The sequence below is a fragment of the Pongo abelii genome, chromosome 1, assembly GCF_028885655.2.
Source record: "Pongo abelii isolate AG06213 chromosome 1, NHGRI_mPonAbe1-v2.0_pri, whole genome shotgun sequence".
Classification (NCBI taxonomy): Eukaryota; Metazoa; Chordata; class Mammalia; order Primates; family Hominidae; genus Pongo; species Pongo abelii.
Genome location: NC_071985.2, coordinates 26739960 through 26752712, shown reverse-complemented (window position 1 = coordinate 26752712; position 12753 = coordinate 26739960). Strand labels below are relative to the sequence as shown.

Sequence of the window (12753 nt, the reverse complement as noted above, 5' to 3'; positions counted from 1 at the left end):
TGAGCACTTACTAAGTGACAGGTTCTCCTAAGTGATTTACAAACATTAATTCTTTTAATCCTCACTATAACTCTATGAGTTAGATACAACCATTTTAAAAGTGTGAAAACTGAAGCACAGAGAGGTTAAGTAACTTGCCCTAGGCATCAATGCCTTCTCCCATCCAAGTATTAATCAGGGCCCACCCTGCTTTGCTTCTGAGATCATACAAGATTGGGAGCATTCGGGGTGATACGGTGGCAGACCAGCAATGCCTTCTATGCAATACAGCAATATATGCAACAAAGCAATATTTTTATATCAATACCATTTAGCTATACTTTTATTTTCTTTGAAAACTGATTTTTAAAAAGAATTTTGTCTGTATTAAGTGAGATATGTCAATTACTAAGTCTTTTAAAGCATTACTTTCTTTTCCTTTCTTTACTGTAAAATCCATGTGATTTCATGCTTTTAACATTTAAGGTAAAATGTTGTAGTTTAACAACTATGAGTCCACTAATAAACTATTTTAAATTTAAACATTTCTTGAAGCAGAAGCAACAGGTTTTTGTTTGTTTGTTTTTTAATATACGGAGTCTCGCTCTGTTGCCCAGGCTGGTGTGCAGTGGCACGGTCTTGGCTCACTGCAACCTCCACTTCCCAGGCTCAAGCAATTCTCCTGCCTCAGCCTCCCGAGTAGCTGGGATTACAGGCATCCACCACCGCGCCCAGCTAATTTCTGTATTTTTATTTAGAGACAGGGTTACACCATGTTGGCCAGGCTGGTCTCGAACTTCTGACCTCAGGTGATCCGCCCGCCTCGGCCTCCCAAAGTACTGGGATTATACGCATGAGCCACTGTGCCTGGCTGCAACAGTTTTTAATACAGAAATCTACAGAACTATGGCAAAATACCTCCGTAGGCATTATTCATTTAAGGAACCACACCCAACCTCAGTATTAAAAAAGGAGTGGAACACTCATTTCAGCTATAGCATTAACTTCTAAAACATTTAGAATGTATTGATATCAAAATCAAGCACTTGCTACTGTAATTGTTTCACTTTTCTTAGAAACAGATGACTCAGAAAAATGATTAAGAAGCACAAGTTCACATGTGTCAGAGTATATGTACTGACAATTAAGACTTGAATTATTAGCACTCGAATTAACTGCTCATATCCAATATGGTATAAATTGGAAAATGCTTTCATTTTCAAAATATTGGCTATTAATTGTCATTGCTAGGAAAATTGACAGCTCAAAAGATCAGTTAAAGGAAAAGATGGAATAGAAATGGACAATTAAAGAGCTAAGTTAATTTTGCTAAAATGTATTCAATCTATGTAAGAAAAAATAGGTTTAAAAAATACACATAAATTAGAATATTCTCACTTAATCCAGACTTAATTTTTTAGATTCAAACAGCCAGTAATCTACTGTCTAGCTGGGAGCTGGAGGTGGTGGGGGTAGAACTGAGGGGGAAGAGATGAGGGTAAGGGTGGAAAGGAGAGCATTATAAAATATAAAACAAGCACATAGTGCTGGAATTCTCATTACCACCAAATTTGACTCAAGACAGGGAAACGCTTTCTAAGCATCATGAGACAGGATATTCTATTCTGTCCAGAAACTTACTTGAGAAAATCTACTACACCAAAGTCAGGAATTCAGTGGAATGAAAGCTTTTGGCAGCTATTCTTTGGTTACCAAACCCAGTTGTTATAATGACAACACTATCAGGAACTGAAATGAAAGCTAAGTGAACTAATCATAAAAGAGGACCAACTAAGTATCATGAACTTTATTTTACACCAGAAATCGCTGAGAATATTAAGAATAAAAAAAAAAGACGTTTCATACCATTTATCACCAATTAATAAAGTTTAGAGATCAGTAGTTCTGCTTTAGAGCTTATTAGACTTAAATATAGTGAAAATGAATGTAAGTTACTCTCTCAAAAATGAGAATTTATCTAAAAAAACAGAATTAATCTTGTCTTAAATAACAATCATATGTGAATAAATATCAACAACCTAAGACACAGAATAGCATTTATTCATCAAATTTTTTTTTTTTTTTTGTGAGACGGAGTTTCACTCTTGTTGCCCAGGCTGGGGTGCAGTGGTGTGATTTCGGCTCATTGCAACCTCTCCCTCCCGGATTCAAGCAATTCTCCTGTCTCAACCTCCCAAGTAGCTGGGATTACAAGCATGTCTCACCACGCCCAGCTAATTTTGTATTTTTAGTAGAGACGGGGTTTCTCCGTGTTGGTCAGGCTGGTTTCGAACTCCAGACCTCAGGTGATCCGCCCGCCTCAGCCTCCCAAAGTGCTGGGATTACAGGCATGAGCCACCATGCCTGGCCCATCAAATATTTTCAAGGGCCCACTGTGCGCTAGACAGTAACAAGTTTCATAAAGAAAGCACTTTAAAAAATATGTTTTGTGTTTGTTTGTTTGTTTTGGGACGGAGTCTAGCTCTGTCGCCCAGGCTGGAGTACAGTGGCAGGATCTTGGTTCACTGCAAGCCCCGCCTCCCAGGTTCATGCCATTCTCCTGCCTCAGCCTCCCGAGTAGCTGGGACTACAGGCGCCTGCCACCACGCCCGGCTAATTTTTTGTATTTTCAGTAGAGACGGGGTTTCACCGTGTTAGCCAGGACAGTTTCGATCTCCTGACCTCATGATCTGCCTCACTCGGCCTCCCAAAGTGCTGCGATTACAGGCGTGAGCCACCCCGTCTGGCCAAAGTATGTTTTGTTTTGTTTTTTTAATCTTCTTTCAAAGTTGTGCAACTATTGAACGGTTGGCATAATTCTAAGATTTGCCATTGCTACAAAAAACACGAAAAAGAGTAAAAGCATAAAAATTCCAGTTAAAAATAAAAAACACAAACAACAATTTTGCTTAGCATAATGTAAAGAACATTCTCCATTTTTCTCTTTTGAAGAAAACACAATTGAGTTTTTTCTCCTTTGGCTTGCATGCTAGGTCTGGCATTTAATTAATTTTGCAGATCCAACAGTTTATATCAAAATTTCCTATAATATGTTTCAGAACACTAGACTCAATGAAATGTTCTTTGAAGGGAGATGGAGACTTCCAAAAGCAAATAAATTTTAAAATACTACATGCCCAAACTCTTTAAAATATTAAACATACACATGTGCATACTAAAGGTCCTGAGAAGTCACAAACTCTATCTGTTCAAATAACATCTATTAATTTTTCAGAACCAATGTTCCCCAGAATACACCTGGAAGATCTCTGTTTTCTAATCATTTATTAACTTAGAGCCTCTGGTAACTTCTTCCCTATATGACATTGAAATAAAGCCTACATGTCAGTATGACTTTTTTTGGCCCGCTGTGAATGTTTTGCTTGCATTTTTAAAGAAAATTAAACTTTTTTTTTTGAGGCGAGTCTCGCTCTGTTGCCCAGGCTGGAGTGCAGTGGCACGATCTCGGCTCACTGCAAACTCCGCCTCCCGGATTCATGCCATTCTCCTGCCTCAGCCTCCCGAGTAGCTGGGACTACAGGTGGCCGCCACCGCGCTGGCTAATTTTTTGTATTTTTAGTAAAGACGGGGTTTCACGGTGGTGTCGATCTCCTAACCTCGTGATGTGCCCGCCTCGGCCTCCCAAAGTGCTGGGATTACAGGCGTGAGCCACCACGTCTGGCTAAGAAGATTAAACTTTTAAAGGCATACAATTTGCCTTATATTCACAATGTAGTATACAGTGATTTGGAGTTCCTTATCCAAGTCCAAAGAATAGGCAGGCAGGCACAAGCTCTCTCTGTAGTCTCAACTGGCAGCCACAAATGCCTCCTAGGCAGGTATCATAAATAATAAATGCCTCAGAAAGCAGGCCTCCAGTAAAGAAGGAAGTGCAGAACACTTCAAAGTAGAGGACATGAGAAGATTCAGGGATACTCTGAAGATCATTTAGAGTTTTCTAGTCCCTCATTTCATACATAAGAAAATTAAGGCCACAGCCAGAGCAAGAGCAAGACTCCCAGTCTTCTGACTCCAGATCTCAGCTCTCTCCTCTAGGTCATGCTGCCTCCTGGTCCTTTTAGGGTACAAGATCTGTGGGTCGGGTCGGGTGCGGTGGCTCACGCCTATAATCCCAGCACTCTGGGAGGCCGAGTGGGCGGATCACAAGGTCAGGAGATCCAGACCATCCTGGCTAACACGTGAAACCCCGTCTCTACTAAAAATACAAAAAATTAGCAGGGCGCGGTGGTGGGCATCTTAGTCCCAGCTACTCCGGAGGCTGAGGCAGGAGAATGGCGTGAACCTGGGAGGCGGAGCTTGCAGTGAGCCGAGATAGCGCCACTGCACATCGGCCTGGGCGACAGAGCAAGACTCCGTCTCAAAAAAAAAAAAAAATCTGTAGGTCTTTGCAACCAAAGATAAGCTGAAAAAAGACAGTGGCCATGTGGCTGCTAAGGAATAGCTATAAATTTAAAACTAAATAGCACTATCAAACACCAGCTTCAGCCTTAGAAAGTTGAAGAAAATTAAGAAAAAGTTAATTTTTTCTCATTAGTCTAATCATTATACGCTAGGCTCATTTCTTGATTTTTTTTTTTTTTTTTTTTTTGAGACAGGGTCTCACTGTGTCACCCAGGCTGGAGTGCAGTGGCATGATCTCAGCTCACTGCAATCTCCACCTCCCGAGTTCAGGTGATCCTCCCACCTCAGCCTCCCAAGTAGCTGGAACTACAGGCTTACACCACCACGCCTACCTAATTTTTGTATTTTCAGTAGAGATGGGGTTTCACCATGTTGCCCAGGCCGGTCTTGAACTCCTGGGCTCAAACAATCTTCCCAACTCGACCTCCCAAAGTGCTAAGATTACAGGCATGTGGCACCATGCCCAGTGGCATTTTTCTTTAAATATAATTTTTAGTGTGTTCTAGGTCAAATCACTTTATATTTGAGGTCATTTGGCTCAGAAGTCCTATACCTCAGCAATATATGTTGGAAACAGGATGCAAGTAACTCAAACAGGTGATTAAAGATTAAACATTTTTTAATTCCCTAAGTTTTCATTCTGTTTCCATATTCATAACACATTCTGATAGCTATTAATTTATATATGTGGATATCTGAGATTCTGTTTATCAAAACTTAGGTACTGTAACTCCCAATTCTGTGATGCCAGCTGATCATTTCCTAATCAATTCCTAGAGAAATTTCAGATTTTACAGAGGCTCCTTTCCTTAAGCAAATCAGTAATTTCCGCTGTGGTCATTATTTTCTAGGGCTAAAATCCTAAGACTCCTAATATCTATTGTGTATATTAGGAGCTACTAAGAAAAAAAATATATTCTTTTTTTAAAATTTATTTATTTTCAAGACAAGAGTCTTGCTCTGGCTGTCGTTCAGGCTGGAGTGCAGTGGTGCTATCTCAGCTCACTGCAACCTCTGCCTCCCAGGTTCAAGTGATTCTCTTGCCTCAGCCTCCCTAGTAGCTGGAATTACAGGCACGCACCACTACACTCGGCTAATTTTTGTATTTTTAGTAGAGACAGGGTTTTACCATATTGGCCAGGCTGATCTCGAACTCCTGACCTCAAGTGATCTGCCCGCCTTGGCCTCCCAAAGTGCTGGGATTACAGGCAAAAGCTACCACACCCAGCCAAAAAAAAATTTCTTTTAAATTGTAGTGATTTTTGTTTTTTAAATACAAAATAAAAAAGTACATTAGATAAAGTAGATCCTAAATATTTTTAAAATGCAAATATACAAACTTGTGTAAGAAATATGGCTAACCCTAATCTTTAGGGGCTTCTTCTTCCCAAACTCCTATAAATAAGAGTCAAATGAACGTAGATGAATAGACTAAAATGGATGTTGTTAGGCTTACTGTAAAAGTGTGGAAAAATCATTACCACTCCCTTTGTACACTCCCTTTGTAAAGAAAAGAGCAAATTATGTCGCCATAGTTTTCACACTGTCTTTTCTTAAGAGATGGGGGATAGACTGACACTTTTTTTTCATTATCTACAAGATTAAACATTGACTTAACACTAGATACTCTGAGCCAAGAGAAAATGGGAGTTGTTTCCTCCCATTTCTTCTCACCCTTTTAAAGCTTCAGTCGCCCATTTTTCATAATCACTAACAGTTTAGAAACTCAACTTGACACACAAAGAATTTAATTCAAGGAGAAAAGGCACGATTGAAACATTTTGCAACCTTATGCATTTATTTTGCAGATGGATTTTTATGCCAAATTCTTGACTTGAACTAATTTTTTTCAGTGGAGAGGTGTTTTGGTTTGTCTTGGTCTTTTGTTTTTTGTGTGTATTTGTTTGTTCTGAGAGAAGGTAGATAGGAGTTGGGAAAGTTCAGAATCAAGTAAGTGTTGGGGTGGAATGCAATCACCCACAATCTTTCTATTTTCCCAAGGACTCTAGACACATTCCAGTCTCTGGGTTTCCCCAGTCTTCACCAAAGTGTGGATTGGGTTCTCCCCCTCTTCAGCGAAAGCATGGATGGTCTCCACTAAAGTTAAGCAAAGTTAAGCAAAGCCTAAATGGCTGAGTACAACAATTTTATTGTTTTAAATTGATAAGTCATATGGTATCTCTAAATAATCACTTAATGTTAGGCAAAGCATAATCAATATCATTCTTTTTACTTAGGTATAACAGTCTTTTGTTTTTGTTGTGTTGTTTTTTGTTTTGCTTAATAAACTCAAAAGACAAAACACTTTTTGTTTGGAATCTGATATATCTAGAAATTATTTTATGGTACCTTTTGTTCTTCTGTGAATTCAGAATTATTGTGTTGAGCTTGGGCCTCCTTTTGTAGATGTCTTGCTAATCTGTAAGAAGAAAACATATTCTTTAGAATGGAAGAAAAGCAAACTACTGCAACAAAGGGTAACAATTTAAAGCTTTTTAACATGTGAAGTACAATTATTGTCCTGTTTTTAAAATATAAATCTACATTGAGAACCAAATTCTTCTCAAAAAAAAAAAACTCTTTATACAATGATGATGAAAATGAGATACAATACTTTTCATACCATTTCACTGGGACAAACTTCAGCTCTAGGCAGTAAAAACAGAGCTGGAAAGAATCTCAAAGGGCATCTAATCCAACTTTCTTTAGTATGCGTGACTTTCTTCTATAATAAGCCAGTAAGTAGTTGTCCAGATTCTGCTTGAACACTTCCAGGGAGCACCAGTGATAATACCAACCAGAGATACTTTATCAGTCTGTCATTAATTTGGTAGTAAAATTAGTCCTAATCCAAATTACAGCAATGACAAAGTGGTAATAATCCATCCTACTATCAATATATACTTTTGAAAACATGTTTTCATGGAAAATAAAGCAAATTCTCCACCAATCAGCAACAGAAATCATTGTCTGTCCAATTATCATTATACTTAAAAATAACAGCTAGGCCTTGCATGAGTTTTTAATGGATGGATCTATATTAGTCCAAGCTCAACAATAAGGACCCAAAGCTATTTCTGAGACAGCAAAAAAACTTGTATAGTTTAGTTTGTAAAAGTCAACCCTCTTACAAACTAAACTATAGAACTATGGTTTCAACTATAAAAAGACCAATTTTGGACAAAGGATTTGAATAGACAGTTCTCCAAAGAAGACATAAAATGGTCAATAAGCACATGAAAAGACGATCAACATTACTAGTCATTATGAAAACACAGATCAAAATCACAATAAGCTATCACTTCATACCCACTAGAATGAGTACAATTTTTAAAAAAATGGAACTGCATCCTTATGGGGGAAAGAGAGAGAAGATAACAGGTACTGACAGGATGTGAAAAACTGGAACCCTCAGATATTGCTGGTGGGAATGTAAAATGGCACCAGCCACTGTGGAAAACAATCTGGCCATTCCTCAAAAAGTTAAATATAGAGTTACTGTACGATCCAGCAATTTCAAAATCCTAGGTATATATCCAAAAGAACTGAAAAACATATGTTTACACAAAAAAAATGAACACAAATGTACAGCCAAAAAGTGAAAACAACCAAAATGTCCATCAGCTGATGAATGGATAAACAAAATGTGGTATATCCATTCAATGGAAAATTATTCAGTCAAAAAGAGGAATGAAGTACTACTAACATGTGTAACACAGATGAACTTCAAAAACATTATGCTAAATGAAAAAAGCCAGATGCAAAAGATTATACGTTATATGATTCCATTTATATGAAATGTCCAGACTAGATCAATCCACAGAAACAAAAAGCAGATTAGTGGTTGCCAGGAGATGAGGGAACTGGGAGTAACTGATACCAAGTATGGGGTTTCTTTCGGGAGTGATGGGAATGTTCAGGACAGTGGAAATGGTTGTACAACACTGTGAATACACTAAAAACCATGGAATTGTACGCTTTAAACTGGTTAAGTTTCATGTGATGTGATATTTATCTCAATTTTTAAAAAATGTACGGGAAAAAACTGGCAAAAGAATTTGAAAATTAAACTCCCAAGCATACTATGTACTATTCTGGGTGGGCAATAGGAACAGGAATACAAAGGGTAACAAGTGCTAGATTTTCTACCAAGCCAACTGCAGGAGACAGTTTATGTTTCCAAATAAAATGTACTAGATGGGAGTTTTATGCAATCATGTCTTTAAAGATAAGGCATAAAGTACCTTATTCTTGATGGCCTCTATCCAATTTATGAAAGGTTTGCATCCTCCTTAACATAAGGCAAGAATTAGCTACAAAAAAACTTAATATTTGCAAGATAGCTCCACTGTGTTACTTAGTTGAACTGCTTCCATTCATTTATTTCTTTTCTCCCTGAACTCAGGGAAGTTACAGTGTGGAATGAGTTTCTTTGAGTAATTCTACACATAATTTGCAGTGGTGGCCATCAACCTAAGCAGAATCACTGTCCGAAGGGTGTAATTCTACACTCCTGTTCAAATGCTAATTGGCGATAGAGAAAGGAAGGATGCTTGATTCAAAAGGAATCCTGCTATTAAAAATTATGCAAGGCCGGGCAGAGTGGCTCACACCGTAATCCCAGCACTTTGGGAGGCCAAGGTGGGTGGATCACCTGAGGTGAGGAGTTCGAGACCAGCCTAGCCAACATGGTGAAACCTGTCTCTACTAAAAATATGAAAATTAGCTGGGCGTGGTGGCTGGCACCTGTAATCCCAGCTACTGGGGAGGCTGAGGCAGGAGAATCGCTTGAACCCAGGAGGCAAAGGGTGCAGTGAGCCAAGATCGCACCACTGCACTCCAGCCTGAGTAACAAGACCAAAACTCCATCAAAAAAAAAAAAAAGCACAAAAGAATCGGAGGAAATATTTGCAAATCATGTATCTGATAAAAGACTGTATCCAGAATATATAAAGATCACTTAGAATTCAATAGATAAAAGACAGGAAACTCAATTTTAAAATGCGTAAAAGATTTGAAAAGACAGTTAAAAAAATTTACAGAAGGAAAGGAAGCATACAAAAGACACTCAACTTTATTAGTCACTAAAGAAATGCAGATTAAAACCACAGTGAGGTATGTATTATACACCTGCTAGAATGGCTATAATCCAAAAGACAATAACAAATGCTGGTGATATGAAGAAACTGGAACCTTCCTGCACTACTGGTACAAATATAAAATGATACACCCAGTTTGGAGAATTATTTGGCAGTTTCTTTATAAAGTTACACATAAACTTATCATATGACCCAGTAATTCCACTCCTAGGCATCTACCCAAGAAAAATGAAAATATATGTCCATGCAAAGACTTGCATTTGAATGTTCAGGGCAGTATTACTAATAACAGTCCAAAAGTAGAAACAATCCAAATGTCCACCAACTAGTGAAAGGTTACACCAAATATGGTATATCCATAATATGTAGTATTACACACCAATTAAAAAAAAAAAGCAATGACACATGCTATGACATAGATGAAACTTAAAAACATTACACTAAATGAAAGAAGCCAGATGCAAAAGATCACACCCGGCATGTGGTGGCTCATGCCTGTAATCCCAGCACTTTGGGAGGCCGAGGCAGGTGGATCACTTGAGGTGAGGAGTTCGAGACCAGCCTGACCAACAGGGTGAAACCCTGTCTCTACAAAAAATACAAAAATTAGCCAGGTGTGGTGATGCGCACCTGCAATCCCAGCTACTCGGGAGGCTGAGGCACGAAAATCATGGAGGGTGCAGTGAGCCTAGATCACCCCACTGCACTCTACCCAGGGTAACAGAGTGAGACTGCGCCTCAAAAAAAAAAAAAAAAAAAAAAAGATCACATACTGCATGATTCAAATTTCGTGAAATGTCTGGAAAAGACAAATCTATAGAGACAAAATGTAGATTAGTGGTTGTCTGTGGCTAGAGTGGGAATATGGAGTGACTGCAAATGAACACTAGGTGTCTTGTGGGGGTGATGGAAATTTTCTAAAATCTGTAAAGATGGTTGCACATCTTGGTAAATTTCACTAAAAAATCATTAAATTGCACATGTAAAATAGATGAATTTCATGTATATAAATTATACCTCAATAAACCGGTCTGTAAAATAACTTTTTTTTTTGAGACAGGGGGAGAAAAAAAACAAACTTGCACAGGCTGGAGTGCAGTGGCATGATCTTGGCTCACTGCAACCTCTGTCTCCGGGGCTCAAGCAATCCTCCCACCTCAGCCTCCTGAGTAGCTGGGACCACAGGCGTGTACCACCACACCAGGCTAATTTTTGTATGTTTTGTAGAGACTGGGTTTTGCCATGTTGCCAAGGCTGGTCTTGAACTCCTGAGCTCAAGCATTCTACCCATCTAAGGCCTCCCAAAGTGCTGGGATTACAGGCGTGAGCCACCGCACCCAGCCATAAAAAGAACTTTTTAAGCCGACATGAAAAATTAATTTTCTATATCCACAAATGAGTGTACCATTTTAAGACAAAGTGACACCTGATTTTGTCCACTGAGGGAAATCTACACGTTCTGAATATTAGATGACCAAATAAAAGTTGACATTCTATTAGGAAAACTGAAATAAACCTGTCAAATATTCTTCTCTAGAGACTGATCTCACCCTACAAAGGTATCTACACGTAAAACAGGACTATTCTCAAGGGAGAGTTTTAAACATACCTTAAGCACATACACAAGTAACTCCTGGAAACCCCACAGCATTCCGTGACATAGAAATTCGTGCTTCTCAAACCATCTGTAGCAAAGGATCACTTTTTCCCCAAATTTGTTCTAGACTAATACTTTTGTAAATACAATTTCAAAAATATCATGAGGATGTCAAATTGCTATAAAGTTTCCACATGCTTACTCTCAATTTCTTTCCTTATGTTACTGCAGAGCAGTAACAGTTTACAGACCATCACCAATCTGTGGAGCACACTTCAAGTAGCAGAGACATAAAGAACAGCAAAAATGACAAGTGGGGCCGGGCCCAGTGGCTCATGCCTGTAATCCCAACACTTTGGGAGGCGAAGGCAGGCAGATCACTTGAGGTCAGGAGTTCGAGACCAGCCTGGCCAACATGGCAAAACCCCGTCTCTACTAAAAATAAAAAAAAATTAGCCAGGTGTGGTGGCACGCACCTGTAGTCCCAGCTACTCAGGAGGCTGAGGCAGGAGAATCACTTGAACCTGGGAAGTGGAGGTTGCAGTGAGCCGAAATGGCACCACTGCACTCCAGCCTAGGCGACAGAGTGAGACTCCATCTCAAAAAAACAATGACAAGTGGCCATTATCCAGTCTTCAGACTCATGGATTCACTTAGCAGATATTTATTTGTTTTTTTAAGACGAGTCTCGCTCCATCACCCAGGCTGGAGTGCAGTGGCACGATCACCCCTCACTGTAACCTTCACCTCCCAGGTTCAAGCGATTCTTGTGCCTCAGCCTCCCTAGCAGCTGGGACTACAGGCACACGCCACCACACCTGGCTAATGTTTTTGTATTTTTAGTAGAGAGGGGGTTTCGTCATGTTGGCCAGGATGGTCTCGAACTCCTGACCTCAAGTGATCTGCCCGCCTCAGCCTCACAGTGCTAGGATGACAGGCGTGAGCCACCACACCCAACCAGTTAGCAGATATTTATTGAGTATCCATGTGCTAGATAAATATCTCAGGATTGATCCTGTGAAATGTCTGATTCTGAGCAACAGTTTCTGTGCCACTCTACCATAAGTTAGTGGCCACATATCCCCAGATAGCTAAATGCAGTTACTTTTAATTGATCATCTAATACTTTGGATGACTATTTTAGTCTTGACAGAATTCATTTAAATCTTCCAATAGTATTTTGGCATCAACTCCTTAATGCTCCCATAGCATACTCCTAAATTCATCCATTCAATAGAATAATTACATAATATCTAAACAAACAATGACGTGTGGATAGCCTAGTACTACTCTGGACACTAAGTATACAGTAGAGAACAAAACAGACACCGCCCCAACACCCTGCAACATACGCCCATACTTTACCCTCAAAGAGCTTACATTCCAGTGGGGAAAGAGACAGTAAACAAAACAAATACAGAAAATATATTTTCAACTGTGGCCGGGCACAGTGGCTCATGCCTGTAATCTCAGCACTCTGGGAGGCTGAGGCGGGTGGATCACGAGGTCAGGAGTTCAAGACCAGCCTGGCCAAGATGGTGAAACCTGGTCTCTACTAAAAATACAAAAATTAGTTGGACGTGGTGGTGGGTGCCTGTAATCCCAGCTACTCAGGAGGCTGAGGAAGGAGAATTGCTTGAACCCGGGAGGCACAGG

General features: G+C 39.4%; 1 protein-coding gene across 1 annotated transcript in view; it reads right to left on the bottom strand.

Annotated features, from left to right (window-relative positions):
* The window catches only part of AIDA (axin interactor, dorsalization associated), a 44149-nt gene that overhangs the window by 28301 nt on the left and 3095 nt on the right, over positions 1-12753 (bottom strand). The window contains 1 exon segment of the mRNA NM_001132174.1: positions 6751-6820. Within this exon segment, the coding sequence (NP_001125646.1) occupies positions 6751-6820 (70 nt within the window).